We start from the raw sequence: 20,353 nt of genomic DNA, 5'->3' as shown, positions 1-20,353 counted from the left end.
GTCTCATTGAGATTTAAATCTATTTTCCAAAAAAGACCCGGTCAAAAAAGAGAGCAGTAGACAGAAACAACATTCATTACACTCACAATGAGACAAATACAAGTCAAAATGCAGCTAAAGTGTAACAGGGGCAAATACATTGGAAGTATTGATACTGACATGTGCAGCTGCCAATAGATTGATTTAAAGTCTTTGCAACAGCTTTGCATTCACTCTACTAGTCAACAGATCCTGAACGTGAGCTCCGTCTGCAAGCTATTCCAGGGTGAGGGTGCAGGCTAAATGAAAGGCCTTCTCCTCTGGGCATTCGCTACAAGCCTAAACTGAAAACTAATTTGTAGAGACTTCAGACTTGCGGGAGTCACAGTTGGTAATTGACAAACTCACATTGAGTATCAACGTTTGAAAGGAGAATCTGTGACTTATGATCCTATACATTTTTTATCCATGCATGCCTGGGGTTTGTTATTCCAAGTGCTGCTCAGAGCGGCATGTTTTTGACTCCAGTATTTCAGAAACAGCAAAGGATCTGTGTCTAAATAAGCTCAGGTGGTGATCATGTTCACCACTGTAGCAACAAAATCTATCGTCCAACTGTACTCACAGCATATTTCCCAGCTGTAAAAGTAGAAAGATTATTACAGTTATTAAATACAGGGATTGTACATTTCATCCAAGCTTTGAGCAACGGATTTCAAGCTGAGCTAAGGACTGAGCGTTGACCTTTCCGGCCAACAGAAACTGTGCTTTCCCATAGATTGGTTTTGAACCACATGAATTCACTGAAAAATATGTTTGATGTTAAAAAAATATATATAAAAATTTAACAATGTTTGCTTACTGACAAAATGTATAAGGTAGTAATCTGGGATGATAATAAAATGTCTGACTTATAGTGTTGTATGAGCTCATGTCATGTTGATGGATTTAAATGGTTTTAAATCTTCTGGAGAAAGGCTTGAACCTGCAAACAGGTGCTCATTTACACACCCAGCCTTAATGGCACAACATTGGCATTTATTTGGAGCTTTGCGTCTTCTACATGGTCAAAATAAGTACCATATTTCCTCTTCTTCTAACATCTGTCAGCAGGGTAGCTAATGCAGTTGGTTTTTAGAACTTTTTTCCTGGGTGGATTCATTACAGGCCACATTATACATTGTCATTTGATCCATTCTTGTAATAAACATTTTGAAAGGGCTCCATTAACCCAAACAAGAACAAACAGTGTTCAACAGCAGGATTATGACCCTCCTGTAGTTTTTTTTTTCTTTTTTTCAAGATTTGGTCGAATGTTGCCTCTGCTGATTTTACATCATTTCTCTCCGCCTTCCAACAATCCGATTTCAGCGCCTTGAGTAGGCAGGATCTCCGCCTCTAGAGCTCCCTGTAAGACCAGCCATGTGACAAAACACTGGCCTGATTAGAAACCCAACCTAGTTTTTTCTTTTAACCGGGCCCTTACCCTTAGTCACTTGTTCACAGATAGCAGACTTTACTGTGCATCATTTTTCCTTTTACTCTTGTTTCAATGAGAGTTGGTCTAATAAGTAAATCACATTATGTCAGATGTCAGGCATTAAGACACAGATCTTTAACTTACATGCATGTAACATGTTTTCTTAATAAAGTAAAGGTAAAAAAAAAAGTGCAGCAACACAACTGCTGTGCAAACATCAATGATTGAAGAATACATTTGTTTTTAACACAAGTATAAACATGATGAAGTCCAGGAAACAAATAAAGGTTTTAAGTGATATAGGCTACATAACAAAGGTGGAGAAATCTGTTTAAAAAAATGCAACATCACCAAGAGGAAATGTGAAGCAGTAATTGTATCGGTAGTTCATTCCAACTTCTCGGGATCATGATTCATGAGTGGGGAGAGATAAGTCTGACTCCAACCATCGGTTCAATCTGCCGAGGCCCTTCAGTCAGTGAAGTTTGCGTGCGTCAGCTTCAAACTTTCCCAACATTATTGTCCCCTATTGTGATTTAGGTTATCACCAATTCAGTGCTTATTTTGTGGCGTTTAAAATATGTCCTATATATATGCCTGGGTTGGCACAATCACCCCATGCCTGTTACCATGAGGAGCGGGGCGAGCTAGGACCTCCTCCTCCTCTATGCGTGTTCCTAAAGTAAATCACCACTCTTTCTGTGGGCTGCGAAAGGGGGATGGGGGGGGGGGGGGGGATAGGGAGGTAACTAGCGGTCATCTCTGTACAGCAAAAGATGCTGGAGGTTTGCGAGCTATGTTAACCCTGTCCTCTCCTCTCCCCTCCAGACCGTTTAGGGAGGTAGGCCTACTGTGGACAATATCTACTCCCAACAGCGTATAAGCACTCTGCAATTGTGTAATATATAAAGTTACTTAACCAGGCTTGATATAAAGAGGTTAATTCGACTGACTCCTCCCTGTGTTGCCATTTATCGCATTAATAAATCACGCCACTTGAGCGTCGCCTTAAAACTGGGAGGGCTGGTCCAGAGCGCCGGGAAACCGAGAGGAGCTGTCTCCGTTACGCGTGGTGCTGAAAGGGGATTCTCGCCGCATCATGTGGTCGGTCTTCTTCGTCTTTCTGTCTTACCTGGACAAAAACGTCGTCAAAGGTGACTTCCTGAGCCGCGCCTTGGACGCAGAGAGGGAGAGCAAAGAAATGTTCTCCATGCTCAACGGCACCTTCTGCGCCAAAATGTCAACCGTGAGGGAGAGTTTCCTCTACCAGGTGTCGGACGGAGCCGAGGCGGTGCGCTCCGTCGTCAGTCCCGCCGGGAAGCTTATGACCTGCTCCGTCACAGTGAACCAGACGCTGGTGAAGTCGTTCATGCACGAGTGCAAGTTGGGACTGAAAGAGCAAAAAGCCGGCCGGCAACTTGACACGCGTTTTGCGCGCATGGATGAAGCCAAGCGGATGTGCCGGGAGTTAAAAGAGAGGTCGGGACGCAGCGGTAGGCTGAAAGGGGAGAGACAGGACTCTGCGCTACGAGACGAGGTTCTAAGTAGATCCAAGAGGGGCTTTACTTATCCTGGGACCCTATGGTGTGGAGCTGGAAACATGGCTGATCATTATGACCAGCTGGGTAGGTTAAGAAACTTGCAAAATAAGGTTAATATATACTGTGTGTTGTGAGAGTTAGGCATACTACTGTACTGGTTTGATCAATCTGTCCTCCTCGTTGCAGGAGAGTTTGCAAAGACTGACAGCTGCTGCCGAATCCACGACCATTGCCCTCACGTCATCCACGCCTTCTCCTCAAATTATGGCCACACTAACTTCAAGTGGCACTCCATCTGTCATTGTGACTGTGATAATACGTGAGTGAAAAACAATATTCTATTCTATCATTAAGTCTGACCTGTATGTGTAAGAACAAAGACGGTTTATGCATGCTTGATGGATGGGTAAAGGCATAGTGCATGAGTATGATGTGGAACAATTCAAACATAATGATCCAATCTTCATAAAACAATTTAACATCTGCCTTTTAAAAAAACAGCCTCAGGGTTTTTAAAAAGCCCAATCAACATCAAAAAAACCCACATTGGAAGTAACTACAGAACATAAATGGGTTGAACTTCATTAACTTTAATAAACAGCTGCTTAGTACTTCTGACTTTCTGGAACTTCACTTCAGAATTCATTAGACATATTCAAAAAAGAAGACAGTTGTCCCATAAAGATCCATGAAGACAAACTAATGTCAGAAAGTATCGACAGCACTGACTGATAAATGTGTCCATGTCGGTAGACCATGAAACCAAGGGACCCGGATAAAGTAAAGGCTGCATCATCTGACAACAAAAATCTGATTTGATTGGTTAATGCAACATTTAGGATAACTTAAAACTTTTTGGCAGATGCCTTGCAAATGCATTTTATCCCAGGATATGTGTCAGCATGTACCATTTAAATCCAAAAGCAGCACAGATCAGTGGAGGCATGGAATTTTTGCAGGAGTGGAATCGTAGCAACAAGTCAAACACAGCGGATATGCATGTGTCCTTTATTGGAGTTACTCTAGTCTTGTATATCAAACTGCGTTGCCATCCCCTGGACGAGGAATGAGCCTGACTCTTTGTCCTCTCTGTGAATCTCTGCAGGTTGAAAGATTGTTTTAGGAAAGTCAACGACACGTCGTCTAGGGTGATGGGTCAGGCGTTCTTCAATGTACTTGGCGTGCCTTGCTTTGAGTTTGCTTACGAAGAACAGTGTGCAGAGTGGCACTGGTATGGCATGTGAGTATCAGTAGATTCTGGTGTTACACTTTTAAGTGGATTTGCAACATGCTGAGCCGTAATACTTTCTGAAAGCGCCACACACATACACACAACTTTCTCTTTGTTAACTCTCTCGTAGGTGTAAACGATATGAGAAGTCTCCCATTGCTGTGCTGAAAGAGGCGGTCCCGTACGACTTTGGGGGGATTAATGTCATCGATGTGCTGACGGTGTCACCTCCCAACAAGCAAGAATCCAAGAAAGAAAGAGAGGAAGAAGAGAAACTGGAGAGTACCACACAGTCTTCGATGGCGGGCCAAGAAGAACCTTCACTTACAAACGTTGTCACCGCTGCTGAGGACTTCATCAAGGTCCTTGCTACCGTGTCCAGCTCTCAAAGCTCCGCCGCCGACTCCGATAAAGGAGAGACGCAAAGCTCGGAGAAGAAGAAGAGGAAGAACACGGGTAAGACGAAGAAAACCAACAAAAAGAAGAAAGGAAAGGGAAAGGGAAAGGGGAGGAAGAGAAAGCAGAAAGCAGAGGCAGATGCTAAAGTAGAGGACGCAGCGGTGGTCCCGACCTCTGGCGGCAAAGCAGAAGAAGTCAATGCTCTGAGTAACTTCATCAGCGAGTCACATAAACACGACCAGTCAAGCAGAACCCCAAACAGGGTCGGTGACAGTGAATATGAGCTCGGTGGAGAAGAAGAGCCCTTGAATGAAGTCATGAAAGATGAACCAGCGATGAATAAGGAGACGGTGTCCATTACGTCGTCTACGACAGTCCAGAAGAAACCAGCCAAGTCTGAAGTGCTGACCGGGTCCACGGAAGCAACAAGCACGACAACTGTAACACCACTTATGACAAAATCCCGAAGGCTCAGAAAGGGGAAGGGAAAGATGGGAAAGATAATTCCTCCTACTTCTTCTGTAGAGCTCGTAATGATCCCAACAGACAACTCAAGAGCCACTTCTGCCCCCACCATACTCACCGTAACCCCAACGGCACAGCCCGAGCAACACAGAGATGCTGAAAAGCGCCCTGGTGTCAGCACTGCCAGGAACCCCTTCGTAATGCCCAAAGTCAAAAGGAACAGGTCAAAGGAGAGGGGAGACAGAGAAGGGAGGAAAAAAAGGAGGAAAGTCAGCTTGGCTCCTCCCATGGTGGCTGTCAGCCATGACATTTCCTCTGTGCCCAATCTGGAAGTGATCCCTCTTAGGGGACTGCCGGTGCTCACCACAGAGCGACAGGTTTCACACAGGCTGGACATTAACAAAGGGGAAACGAGCATCCAGGTTAAGGCTCCTAACTCCTCCTTCAGTGTTTTAGAAAGGCAAATGTCGAAAGAGAGAGGATTCAGGAGGAGATGGAGGAACACAAGTTTACCTCTTTCAAGTGACAATCCACTTTTTCACAAAACTTATGAAAACCTAACTCCTGTTCTTCCAACTCCCGAAACAAGTGATGCACTGAACAGCACTGCAACCACTGCTGCAATTAGCAGGCGTACAAGGACTCACAAACAATGGAGACTTCATACCACAACAGCCCCTTTTATCATTGCAAAAACCGTGCAAGCTGCTCTCAGCGATGGAGTTTCGGTCGCTAATCCAATTCAACAAACAATCACTTACACAACCATCACGCCATCCAAGGTCACCACAACTGAAGAGTTTGATCTTCAGAGATTTGAGAAGCCCCGCGTGACCACCTCCGGGACTCCTGTTATGAGTCCACTTCAGTTATCTATTGAAAGAGTGAAAGCACAATTCCTGACAAAGAAGAGCAGGAAAGCAGCGCTGTTTCTTAGACAACATTAAGCCATGTACTGTAAGATAGGGCTAAAAACAAACAACAACAAAATGCATCTTAGGCAGCTAGGCTAGCTCCTGTTGATTAAACCAACTGTCTTCATGATGAATGCTAAACCAAAATATTTACAGTTTAATCTTTACTGGGTTTGCATTTCAATAAATTCACTCATTCGATTGCAATCTGAGAATACATTTTTTGTAATACTTTCATATGCATTTCTGTAGTAAACTTTCCGAATGATGAATGTATGACGGTCCCTCTGTTTATTTTGTGATTAAAGAACAACATTAACATTCTTCACTTTTTAAAGAATAGTTTGACGTTTTTGGAAACATTGTTTTCTTGCTGAGAGTTTGATGAAAAGAACAGGTATGCTAAACAAAACGCTACCACCTAGCTTAAAACGCTGTTTTTTTACACATTGTTATTTACGCAAATTTAACAAAAAGGCCACACTTTACAAATAAGATTTGAAATGTCAGTGAATGAGCTTAATAATTGATACTAGGTGGATTTTGTTACATTTGGATGTAGCCACACCAGCCTATTAATCTCCCTGTTTCCTGCCTTTGAGCTAAATTTAACCAAGCTAACACCTGCTGAATGTATCTTTTATATTACAGTTTTTCTCAGTCGCTTTGGTGCTTTTCTCAGATCAGAATGAAAATTCTCATAACTATTAGTTCAACCTCCGCAACATTTAGTCATTTGAGCACATCATAGTAGCAATTTCTCCTTCCTCTGAACAAATTGCAAATGCTTTTGGACATGTATCAGTTGCTTTCATACAATTCTCTGCTGTTTTATAACATTGTCATTTGCTTATGTCATGTCAGTCAAAATGAACTATACTTATGGATGCTGAATAGTCGTTCCCAATAAAACTAATAGTCTTCATTTCATTGCTTGAGTCATTACTTACAAAATTGTTGAACTAGTTATCAAATTCTGTCAAGGAGATACTTTACTCGCTGCATTGCAAGGGATAATATCCGTTGTGATGTAGATGAAAATATGTGGCCAGACAGACAGGAACGTCTGGATGTGCCAGAATGATTTACCTATATATGTTACAATATGTCCTGTTATATTATTCACATTTGTGCAAAGCTCTACCAAAAGGGTGTTTTTCTATGTTTGTTCTAAATAAGTGACTGAAGTGTATTTTTCTTTTGCACAAAGCTGTAGAATTGCAAAGAGCATATACAGTAAAAATATGAAACATATTCAGTGTCTTGTACTCACTTACTCCCCTAACTACAGCAATGTGTAAGTTTACTGTAGTTTTCAAATGGCTGTACACATAGTGTATAGTGCTGTCTTGAGCATTTTCAGGTAGTGTCACCTTTTTTTTGCATTGGAAAACACTGAAAGAATAAACTGTCATAATGAAAACATGACAAAGCCATTTGACTATCTTGTTCAAAACGATGGTGTCAAGACTTTTCATTTTGATGACACTGGCAGTTTCATTGACATGAATACTTGCTTTTGAGGAATAGACTATCCATTTTGAGCTAGTGACATACTTTTGCAGGTTATCCACTAGGTTTTGCAGTTTGCACTAATTGTTTTGAGAAATGCACTAACTGCTGTGCAAATGTTAATAGTGATGTGAGAAAAGCACCAAAGCGACTGAGAAAAACTGTAACCAAACAGACATGAGTGTGGTATCAACCTTTTCATCTAACTCTCTGCAAGAAAGTAAAGAAACTATTTCCCATAATGTTGCAACAACAATTATTTTAACTTTGTAGAGATCTGATATGATTGGCCTAGGCGACATGTTGCCTATTCATAAATTAAGACAGAATCATGAGCTTATATGTAGACAGACAGACAGACAGACAGACAGACAGACAGACAGACAGATAGACAGATAGACAGATAGACAGATAGACAGATAGATAGACAGATAGACAGATAGACAGATAGACAGATAGACAGATAGACAGATAGACAGATAGACAGATAGACAGATAGACAGATAGACAGATAGATAGATAGATAGATAGATAGATAGATAGATAGATAGATAGATAGATATTTTGCATGCATAGTCCCCTTGTTTCCTCAGCTGGAAATTATCTATTTAATCAAAAGGATGAAAATTGGAAATCTGAAATCCAGAGGCCTAACGCTAACCTGGTTTACCTGGAAACAAACCTCATTTTTGGTGGACATTACTTTCCATACTATGTGCTCTGAAATCGTGCCTAGATAATTCTGCCATGTCATACAGGCTACTGCTTTCCTTTGTTCAAGGGGCCTAATTGTTGCCCCTGTGTGGTTTACGCCAGGGCCACATTCTCCAAACAGATTAGGAGCTCAATTTGAACATTAGTTCACATTAGCACCTCCCACCCGTGAGGGTTGTAACACCCGGTGCAGTGGCTGAAATCCACCAGATCAGCTGATTGTCACATGCTTGCATAATAAGAATTATCTGGGTGAGGATATTCCAAATTAGATCATCACATTTGACAAATGCTTATGCACTTTGGCATATCCAGGAAATATTTTCAGATACACTTGATACAGTTTCAAATTACCCGGTGTTAATCTTTCAGAGTGGGAACAATCTAACAATGCAGACTTTCATGCAGCTCAAGTTCCCAGAATGTATTCATTTTTTTTGAAGACAACCAAGCATTCAAAGGAGCTTGGCATTTAGACTCAAATTTAAGATGAAATGACAAAATGGCTAACCCAGTTGGATTTGTGATAAGAATATTTCTCACAGCGAGGAATGAACATTGTTCCATGTCTTATGTAAGTTTATGACCTTTGAAAATATGTCCTGGGTTCTATATTTATGTTTAACATCTGCATATGTAGTGGAACTTTATAGGTTGGGATTGTAAAAAGTATTATTTATGCACCACGGCTTTCACAAACAGCTTTCTTTTACAGAAAAAATTAACAACATGTGTCAATGTGTGCAGCTTATGTGATTTATGTGGCCTGTCCAAATCAGATTCAGACAAGGATTTAAAATTATTAACACACTAACAGAGGTCAACATACACATATACAGTAGATATACGGCATTCATTCACACACACACACACACACACACACACACACACACACACACACACACACACACACACACAGGATATGGAAAACAGATTTTAAGTGCATCTTATTTTTCAGTAGACTGCAAACCTATGAACTTACTGGGACTTTATGGGGTGAAGATGGGTTGAAGCAGGAGGTCGTGCAGCAGTGTTTTTTCTTTACATATATGAGTAGCTTTGTGTCATAATGGAGTAGGCAGCAGGGTGGGTTGACACCTGTGCACATTATAAACAGAAAAAAATATTTGGTCAGAAAATTTAATTGAGTTCTACTGCAAAATTTGAACATTTCCTGGACCTAAGTGATAGGTGACGTGACACCTCCTCCCCAGTGCATTGGCTTGATGCCAGCTAGGAAGGGGGTCGTGTCAGGGTTCTGACCCCAGCCTGTTACTGTGGAGACTGCGGCTTTGAAAGATATGAGCTGTTTTGTTTGGAGGCACACTCTCTAGTGAAGCAGATAAAAACACACACACGCACGCACACACACACACACACACACCCACACACACACACAAGGGGATACACAATCCATAGTACTGGATGTGCGCTAATGAGAGGACAGAACGGTCTGTGGCATCCTATTAGTTGAAGAATTCAATAAACCAATAAATGCACCAACACAGGATAGACATTATTGATCAAGTAAAACTACCCTAAAGTGGTTCAATCAGCTGGTAGGCACTGATAAAAGAGGGAGAGAGTAGTGCTCCTGGAATAAGAAGCAAAACTGCTGCTCATCAAACACTGACAAGCATGGTTCAACAATTGGATTATGTTGGTTGTGTAGAACAGCATCTCAATAGTAATTTAAGTTTAAAACCGCTAACAAGTGCTTTAAAGTTCTAAAGCTTTCAAAATCTATAAAAAACTGGTTACTGACAAATCAAGTCTGCGTCCATAATCATCTGGGATAGTGTGTTTACTAGTTGTGTTTGTGTCTGAGTTTGTGCTCCTTGTCTGTATACCCTTGTTTGTGCTTATGTGTTTTTGTCTGCATTCATGCCACTTGTATGCTCCTTGTCTGTGCTTTTTGTCTTTCTTTAAATACACATCGCCAACCTGTTATGTGCTGAAGAAATGATTGTGTCGTTTTGCTCGTCTGTGCTTGTGTCATTTTGTTTTTGTGCTTATGAGTTGTATTTTTCTTTTTTTCTTTCTGCCTGCCAGGGACTACAGGTGAAAATTAGCCTGCAAGGCTAAATCTGGCACATTTACATGTTGAACTTTTGTGCTCATGTTTATTAGTGTGCGCTGTCCCTTTTAAATAAAGAAAAAAAAATTAAAAATTAAAAAGTTAAAAAAGAAGACAATAGGAATATTTCTAATATTATATATACAATTATATATTACAGCATAACAAAAGAATCAGGGGTGGGAAACTTCAATTAAACACTAAATATTTCCTGGGAGTTAATTCCATAGGCCTATTTGAATACTACAGGTGATGGTCAGACATTTCATTCTGTCAAACTAAATGATTAGCCACTCGAGGTTTGCCAGTTTTTTATAAAAACAAGGAACAATTATCCCTGTTGCTTTACATTGACTGGATCATGTGCTGTACATTGAAATGTCCCACAGCACAACAACAAAAAATCTAAATTGAAACATATTTTTCGATTGTTCACATAAAAGGAAACCTCTGTTGTGGGATACATTTGATAGTTAAAATGTTACAGTGTTAAAAGTGTGAAGGTATTAAGTCTAGTTTATTAGCTTGTGCAATATGAGCTAAAATATATATCATCAAATGTTCTTATTCTTTGAATCCTTAAATAAAAAAAATATGCTCAATGATGAGGTGCATTCCCATGCAAAAATCTCACTTGCGCACACACATAGTCCATCAGATATTTTAGTCTGGACCAAAGTGATGAACTGATAGTCGAAAGCAACGCTGCTACCATAAACAAAAATTATTATATCTGTAAACAAGTCCTCATCTCTATGCCACCGCCTTATTAAACTTGATCAATTTCTTGCTGTAGAAAAAACATAAATCTTACTCACTACTAAAAATAGTAGCTTCAAATTTGTACTGGTTTTTTTTGCAATGGTAAATATTTTTTTTTCCTGAGAAGCTAGAGAAGCAAGCTTTGCCACCTGACAACATGAGCACCCAACACAAGATCAATATTATAGAGGCTTGTACTATTGTGCTTGTGACCTCTAGTGGGCAAAGCTTGAAGATCCATCATGTAATGTTGCCCAACAAAAATCCAAACTCCTGATTGACTGTAAAAAGTACTTTGTTTGGTTCGACTTTAGTTTAAGTAATTAAATATGCTCGCTAAGTTGTTATCCGTTTATTTCTCATCAAGGTCAAACCTGCTTTACAAGCAGTGAAGAACTTTGTGCCGTCCTGTAAAGTCACCAGACTGTTTGTGAATATTTTTTTAAACATAAAAACATGTGTATATTGTCAAGGTTTTAACTCCTAACTAATGAAAACATGATAGCAAACCTAGATAAGATAATATTTCAGACAATTATTTGTATACTTTAAGGCCAAAACTGAAACTAATAAGTCAGTGATCTATGGAAAAATACTCCAAACATGTACCTACATGTGTGGCCCTCTTAGCACATTGTAACTAAAAAATTATATTATCTCTTCATCTCGGTCCGAGCTCCTCAGCAAAGGGATCCAGTTCCAGGTCTTTGTGTCACTCCAACGTTTACAAGTTGGCATTTGTCACTGATTCCTCGCATTCCCAGCAATGCCAAGCATAGTGCACCCACTCACAAGTCTGTGGACCATCCAGAGCCTCCATGGAGCAATGAGATCATTGTAGACAGTGGCAACACACCACACACTGCCAGTGAATCAAATACATCTGTTTTTGTTCAATCACACCAAAGCTGATCACTGTAAAAATACAACTTTATTTGATTGGGCAGTGGCGGAAGAAGGACTAAGATCTTTCACTCAAGTAAAAGCTGTGCATTTAAATTATACCGTCGTAAAATGATTAATCCTAATTAATTTGTACAAGTACCTCTCCACCGTACTTAATTAATAAATGTGCTTACTTTCCATTACTTTTGTTTTTGATGCAAACAAAAAAAATAATGAATGTCTTCCATCACTTAAATTTTAACTTTTCGTACAGAGACGCATCAGTGATCTACAGTATTTCAGTGACTTCTAGTGGACGTTTAGAAGATTTATTTCTGTTTGACCTGCATTTTTGTTGAAAAATGTACCCTTCATTGGGTTAAAATATCATTAAAAAGTTTGAATAGATAACGAGTCTCATTACAAGCTGTATACACTTTAATCTAAAGACTGCAGAACATAGATCACCTATCAATTTGTAGTGAAATTAATGTTTAGTGACAGTGAGTTAACACAGAAAAGGATTTGATAAACATTTATCGAGTTCAGGCACAATCAAGCAACCGTTGTACATGGAAAATCTAGTTGTTTATTGTTGATATTTTTATGATATAAGGCTAATATTTTTCAGATAATCCACCATTAGAATTTTTAGAGAATTATATTGGGGATATTTTACTTACTTTTTTGATTTAATATGTTTGTTTGACATTCTAATAATTTTTCAGATTTTGTAATATTTTACTAGATTTTGTTGGATATTAGATGTTTCTTTCCTGAATAATTACAATTCTAAGATTAGTAAAAATATGTATTTTTGTAATAGTAGTTCATATTAAATATGAAAATGCATCCCTGAGATCTAATTTAATGCTGTAAAACAATAAAGTTTAAGTGCAACACATGTTATCTTTAAATCTCAAATGTTATTCTCTGAGTGCATAATTACATGACAAACTTTTAGTTTCACACATGTGCTAAACCAGTCGGATGACACGGTGCAGTGCTAGGACACTTGTTCCACGGGCCGCATCTGAATGTCTCCAATCTTGAGAAAAAGGTATGTGAAGGTTAGGTCCTCATGTGTAAACTACTGATATGTCAACAATAAAATAACAAGAGGTTGAAAACAAATGATAAGTCACTTTAGAAAGCACTAAAATATGTACGAGGGAGGAAATCACATACCTGTACATGCGGAGGGGCACTTAGGACGTATGTGACAGAATTTGCAATGTCTATTGCTTCCAGTGGCTGCAAGAGAAGAGAGAAAATTATTAATATGCTACTGACAGTGGAATTGATTAAATTAATTTAACTAAATTATCTATCTATCAATCTATGGATGTAGGAATACTATTTTTACCTTAAATTTAGTGTATAAAGCAGAAGCTTTATCAGCATTGTCATGGTAGAGCCGCTTGGCAAATTCGGTCTCCACTACACCTGGAGAAATACACTGCAAGAAAGATGGGATCATCAGAAAAGAGTAAACTTCATTAAACACTGTGCATTTGTTCCAAAATATCTAATAAGGGAGCTAATGGAGATGGTGAAGAACAGTGATGGACTTTGGGTTCAGCTTGGTTCCAGAAATGAAGCATGATGCAGAGGTGTCTGAATGTGTAAAGTCTCACTGTGGCTCTGATGTGGGTGTTGGCCTCACGCAGCTCCTGCCTAAGGGCCTCGGTCAGGGCCGTCACAGTGTACTTGGTGGAGCCGTAGAAATGTACGTCAGCACTGGGAACGACGCGATGTCCGCTCATACTTCAACAGAGAAACATGTACAATTGTAGGCTTTACCAGGTCACCACCAACATTTGGCTGCATGTATGGACATGATATCTGTCCCTTTCCCGTGTGGATTCTGAAAAATCCCTAAAAATGTAATTAAATAAAGCTGTACCTGTTAATGTTTATGATGTGTCCATCGTCAACATTTCTTTCTTTCATCGACTGATACGCTTCACGTGTGCAAATACACAACGCAAGAACGTTTACCTGCAAGACACCAAACAGGAAAGTCAGAAGTAAAGAAAGACTCTGTCTGTAACACCTTTAATAAAAAATAGGTTGGAAAACTGTAATGACTGGCAACAGTGCACCGTTGTAAAGAAGGGCCAACATCCTGTTGTTTTTTCACATATATTTCAAACACTGAGCTCTTACATCCAGCATGTTCCTCCAGCCACTGGTTTTGCCATTCAACAGAGACTCTGGATGAGCCAGGCCGGCGTTGTTGATGCACACGTCCACACCTTTGTGCTGCGCTTTGATGGCGGAGAACATGGACAGAATCTCCTCCTCGTTGTTCAGGTCACACTTGAAAGGCACCAAAACGCCGCTGTGGCCTGCACTTTGACACTCAGCTGCCAGTTTCTGAAAACAAAGAGATGTCAAGACAGTTAGGTTTAACATTTAACTTTGTGAAGTGTGACTTGACATGTAGCCTATAGCCTACTGTTATGTCAGTAAATCAGGGGGAAAACATTGCTCAACCATTGTTCAACGTCGAATGCAACAGCATACATTTAATTCATTTTACTTTGGCCTACACTTTCATGTTCTTTAGAGTCATTTATTTGAGAAATCTTACGGTCATTACGACAAGTTAACAGCCAGCTTTAAGACAGAACAAAGGTTATTTTTCTAGAGGTTAATATTTACAAGAAAAGCAGGAAAGAAGCCAACAGTCAACTTGTGTTGGTGTAGCGATCTAGCAATTGAGACATAATTAAAAATTAACCCTATCCAGTTTACTGACACCATTTAAAGTATTTAACCCAGTCTTAATGCATACTATACAATGTGGTTTGTGTTGAGTTGTTTTGAGTAGGCCATACAAAAATTAGCTTTGATGAGCGTTTACAAGGCAAAAGCTGGCGTTACCGTGAGAAAGACACAAAATAAAGGTTTATTTTAAATGTCTTTTATCAACACACACTTTGATTAGAAGTTAGCAAGCTAAGTTATAGCTAGCTTCTCTGGTTGTGGGACGTGTGGGCTGAGGCTCTATCTCAATGAATACCCCAGTAAAAGCGCTGCCAAACCTGGATTTTATCGACGTCCCTGGCGCAGCCCACCACCTTCATGCCGCACCGGACCAGATCTTTAGCGATGGCAGCCCCGATACCGACCGAGGCTCCGGTCACCAGAGCCACTCTCCCCCTCCAGCGGTCCATCACAGCCGGGACACAAGGGGGGAACCTGCCGCATACAAAACCTTCGCAATAATAATGAGGGTCACGTCGGGGTTAGGTCAGGTTTCTGCTGTCAGATGCTACTGAGCACAGCATGCCGGGGGGGAGAGCATGAACCTATAAAGGGGGAGAGCGACTGGAAATGGCAGACCAATCAGGTCTCGCCATCTCCACGATTTTTTTTATTTTCTTCACGATTTTCAACCAATCACCGTGCCCCATGTCTACAATTCAGTTCCACTCGTGACTTCTCCGACCAATAGCGGGGCCGCATCTGCCTGCCGCTTACGCTCTGTCTGTCACTAGGCTCGTTCGACCTAACTTTCAGCTCGTCTGGAAAGTAGACGAGAGTAGCCGAGTGCAGTCGGGGGAGTGACGAAAATGCCTGACTGAAGCCGGACAGCTCCGAGTCGGAAGTAGCGTCCTTGTTGCGGATGCAGTTCGTTTTCTAGTTTTATTTTGAAGGCCTATTAGAAACATATTCGCAGGAGAGTCACACATGCTACAACCGATTAGAAGCAGAACACAACACAAAGACGAGTAAACACTTTAAAAGCGAGGGGCATTTTCAAAACAAGAAACGAGATATAAGCTAATATCCCCATTCCCCACACATCTTTATCTTTCTTGTTACTTTACTAGAACACCTACTTTTAAGTGATAAAGAATAATTTACAAGAATAATTTACAAATCCAAATAAAGGAGGTTTAGTATTTCTCCCTTCACATAACGAATATGATCGGCCTAAATAAAGAAGGTCTAAGAAAAGATCCCTTATTATTATTGTAGAGATGGATATGATGAACTGTATTATGATGTGTAACAAACAAACTACTTGTTGTAGTTTTGGTCTGGCTTTGCGACACTACATGTAAAATACAATTCCCAGACCATTTAGATCACTTGAAATAAGCCTATGATTTAATCTTAATGGTATAAAAATCACTTCACCAAGATCTTATGTGACTCAAGTTTGTGTTCACTTTTAAATATATCTATACAGGAGAGTTACACATCCAAATTATTTCTATGTCAAGGGTTCAGAGGTTTAACTCTGATTAAGTACATTTCTGCTTAAATGCATATTGTGGCGGCCTAATGATTAAACATAAATTAAAATCAAAAAGAATGGATCGTAATTCAATTTTGAGCGGTGATGTCAGACTTTTGCCTAACCAATTGGGGAAACGCATCAAAGGCACGAGGTTTAAACTCCCAATTAGCGCTCAGCTCCGCCTGTCAGCAAGACGTTTCCCATCAGACATTTCGCTCCCGCAGCCCGTGGGGAGCAACTGCAGCGACTTGCTCCAGTGTCTGTGTCCGTCTTGATACCGCGGGACTTCAAAGTCTCAAGCAGCCGAGCCGCAGCCAGCCACGGGTGCAAGTGGGACAAAAAGTCTAACCATAATGCAGTGCGCTCAGCAAGACGAGCGTCATAATTGCGCAGGTCTTAGCAAGACGGCGACAGGTCGAACGAGCCTATTACCTTTCTTTATAGGTCCATGGTCACTACGTTTACAACTTCTCTCACCGGCGCCCGGGACAAAAGCTGTTGACAGAACTACGCTAAGGTAAAGTCGCCGTTATCATTGTGTTTATTTTAAACTTGCTAAGTTAGTTGAATACTAGTCTCGCAAAGCCAGACCAAACTACAGCAAGTAGTAGGGTCTGGAAGCACTCTGTTTAGAGCCTTCTATTCGGGTGGGGAAACCGGGGGAAACTGGGCTAGCCTGTTTGTATTTGTTTAAACCAATCACAATCATCTAGGGCGGGGCTAACCCCGGGAAGCAGCAGCGGTGTCCTGCAAAATAGTGCCGGGGGGGACTTATTTTGATGGAACGTCTTCACGTCCAGAGACTGTCAGAGAAATGGCTAAACCCGCAAACGCCACACAAAAACTATTAAAGACAAAAGGAATATACATAGTGTGTTGCTTTCTAACCAGCATGTCAAGACACCATACACTTTAGCCCCCGAGGAGCTCACGGGATAACTTAACCGGAGTTAACTAGCCACCCACGTAGTGTTATCTCTGGTAACATTATCATCGGCGGTTGAGAGGACGGCTACGGCGGTCGAGTAGAATTTTTAGCATTCGAGAACTTATGTCACCACCTCCTATCGCTGTAGTCAGAGCCGTAGTCCGTCTGTTTACAGGCAGAACAGGGTTTTGACGTTGTGAGCGCTACACCAACTGCAGCAAGTAGCCGTAAGAGTTGCTAGGTGATAGTGGAAGCCGTTGGAATCTTTCCCCGTCGCTAAAACACCGCTGCATAGTCCCTAATTCACCAAAGAAAGGGAACGGCGGATCTTAATCTAGCTGGTTATAAGGTCCGGTGCTCAATTCAAACCCCCACGCTTCATTTTCCAGAGTTTATGAGGGTATTTCTGCCCGGGGGTAGTTGTACAATGAAGTTGGACAGCTAGGCTAAGCTAGGATGCATCCCGGACCGCCGCCGCCAATATTATTATCCCGAAGTATCGCCACACTTTATTTCTGTCTACAGTAATGTGACTTCTCACACCCTGTGTGTGTGTGTGTGTATGTGTGTGAGAGAGAGCGCTGCACATAAGCACACAGGTTGACTGTGAGCGAATTGTTTCCGAATTTGAGGGGGATCACAATAGGGGAAAGCCAGCAACCGGAAAAGGAGGGGGCTGCGTCAGGGCTGCGTAGCTTTTCGACGCAAGCGAATAGACGCTGGCGGAAGTGGTCATGCCAGACTAGTTGAATACAAATACATTGCCGTTGTGTTACAGTGTTATACATGTCGCTGGGTCAAACGCTATACTATCTATGGGTCATACCGATGCACTGCTGCGGCTCTACGCATCTAATCCTCTTTTCAAACGCCCGTTCACGGTGTTAAACATAAAATAAGTGACCATTACTTCTTAGCCGATTGAATTTATAATGTAGGTAGCGGCGGTAGCCTGTTAAGTGCTTTTCTTCCACACCCAGATATCTGGCTTTCCTAAATGAAAACAGCTTAATCATTACGATAGTAGGTCTGCATTAAGTTCTGCTATTGGTTGGCAAAAACGAAGGCAGACCTACTCTCGTAATTATTAAGCTATAGCCTACCTAACATCACTAAACCGTTAAATCATTGTCCTCTTTTTGAGCGGAAAAAAAGAACTGTGTCAATATCATGCTAAAATAATCCCGTTAGGCTACTGTGGCATGTTATTCTTATTCATGATGTATTACACACTGATCTCACTTTAGTTAGAGTTAGCTGATTTAGACAACACTGTATTTCACTGTATTTGTAACATTGCCCTCACTGGAGGCTGTATATTCAGGTGTAATGATATTTAGTGGTTAAACGTTTGTTGGTTTGTTATAAATGACACTTCCATATTTATGGTAGATGGCTTCAAAATTCAAAAAGCACAGAGCGATGGGGAATGAGGAGTGGATGCTACGCCTGCGGAGGTTTGCTGCCCTTGGGGTTTGGCCCTCAGATGCAGGAAACAGGCCGGCTCCTGGACGTGTCCTCTGTGATGACACCAAGCTCAGCCAGCAATCCAGCTCTCTCCTCCCCAGCTTCTCTCCAGACTGCAGCTGCATCTGACAGTACAGAGGCCCCTGAGCAACAACTGGTAATTATTCTTTTCATATGTTTTATCATGCTGTGACAGTGTGCACACCTGCTCATGATGTAATCAAGTATGTAAAATGTTTATAGTATAGGAAATATGTAAAAATCCTAAGAATGAATAAAAGCTTCTTAAAATAAAATCTTATTGCATTTAACAGATCATGCCATCGGTCTGTGCCACCCCTCCTCCTGTGCCTCCCACTACCGCCATCTTACCGGCCCCTCTCCCCATTGCTCACACTGCTGGTCCCTCTGGGGCCGCGGCCAGGACCCTAGCAGCACCTGAGCAACAACTGGTAAGTCTTCTGGTGACACTTTACACTGCAACAGCTGTTATATTGTGTGTTTTCGTTTTGTTTTTTGATTGAAATGTACTGTGACATTTTCTAGGCTGTGGATGAGCGTGGTGTCCCAGGGATGGACAAAGTGGACAGCCTGGCACAGTACTTGGTGGGACTGAGGGCTGAACCTGGCAACACCGTCAGTCCACAACAGGCAGGTACCATAGTGGCTCTGTGGCAGGACCTTCTGCCATACGACCAGCAGAGGCTGGCCTACTCTGCACGGCACCAGCAGCAGCCATTAGATGGACGTTACCGTGCAAACAAAACTGCATTTGTGCCAGGGGTGGAGAGCATGACCCGGAGTGTGGCCGGCTCATCAGGGTCCCCTGCCCAGTGGCCAGACTGCTGCCGACTAGTTGAGTCAATTTTCATTAAGCTCTGCGAGCTGCACAAGAGCCCAAAGAAACAGGGCAGTCAGTCACTGACTAGATGGACTCTGATTCTGACCGACTACCGAAAGATCAGGCAGCTTGTCCTGGGCAATGGGACAGTGATGCAGGGCACTACCCTACAGTTGTTTGAGGTGAGCCAGACAACTGTCAACCAGTGGCACAACAGGCGGCTGAAGAGGCAGGACCTCAGCATCCTGCAGCAAGGACTCAACCTTCCTCCCAAAGTACCTGTTGCTCCGGTGCCTCTCCCACCTCACAAAATGAGGCCCACTACTGCTCCTGTACGTCCAGGTCCTAAAATACTATACAACCTGCCAAAGAGCACAGTAGGGCAGGCAGTGGACAGGAGGAAGACTGTGGCTCCCCACCTCCATCCCACCCAGTTGTCTGTACAAAGACAGCTTTTTGCGCTGCAGCCACCTCAACCTGCCTCTACCCCTTTTCTTGTGGTCCCAAACCCGGTTATTTCACAACCAATTTTTTTGTTCCCACAAGTCCCGGCCCAGTATCCTAAGATAATTGCCCCTTCTGCTCCCCTTCCATCCCCACCAACTGCCCGCAGACCCTACATTCGCACTGTAGAAACAAACCAGTGTCGCCAGTGTCACCAGCCCCGTTCAAAGGAAGCTGGACATGGCCAATTTTACGGCCACATCTACTGTCCTGTCACAGCAACCAACACATTAGAACAGTGGCAGGAGGAAAAGAGGAGGGAGAGGGCAGATGCCAAAAAATAATCATACACTACACACAAAACATTTCATATACAGTCACACATACATTTAACTCGAGTTACAAAACTCAGTGTATATATATATTTAGCCTTGTTTTAACTTTTGTATTTACTTGTTT

The 20,353-nt window shown here is 41.6% G+C and overlaps 2 protein-coding genes across 2 annotated transcripts; one reads left to right on the top strand and one right to left on the bottom strand.

Annotated features, from left to right (window-relative positions):
• Positions 1 to 11,986: 11,986 nt before the first annotated feature.
• LOC307271579 (dehydrogenase/reductase SDR family member 11-like) lies at positions 11,987 to 15,271 on the bottom strand. The gene is made up of 7 exons (XM_080054110.1): positions 15,010 to 15,271; positions 14,129 to 14,338; positions 13,866 to 13,960; positions 13,597 to 13,726; positions 13,326 to 13,418; positions 13,148 to 13,213; positions 11,987 to 13,007 (listed from the first exon to the last, which is right to left on the bottom strand). Exons 1-7 carry the CDS (start codon positions 15,139 to 15,141, stop codon positions 12,966 to 12,968), a joined length of 768 nt encoding a protein of 255 aa, XP_079910236.1. The 5' UTR covers positions 15,142 to 15,271; the 3' UTR covers positions 11,987 to 12,965.
• Positions 15,272 to 16,558: 1,287 nt separating this feature from the next.
• LOC307248731 (uncharacterized protein) lies at positions 16,559 to 20,353 on the top strand. The gene is made up of 4 exons (XM_080025206.1): positions 16,559 to 16,731; positions 18,535 to 18,766; positions 18,924 to 19,061; positions 19,156 to 20,353. Exons 1-4 carry the CDS (start codon positions 16,568 to 16,570, stop codon positions 20,236 to 20,238), a joined length of 1,617 nt encoding a protein of 538 aa, XP_079881332.1. The 5' UTR covers positions 16,559 to 16,567; the 3' UTR covers positions 20,239 to 20,353.

This window comes from Ammodytes marinus (assembly GCF_949987685.1).
Source record: "Ammodytes marinus genome assembly, chromosome: 3".
Classification (NCBI taxonomy): Eukaryota; Metazoa; Chordata; class Actinopteri; order Uranoscopiformes; family Ammodytidae; genus Ammodytes; species Ammodytes marinus.
This window is presented reverse-complemented; position numbering and strand designations above follow the sequence as displayed.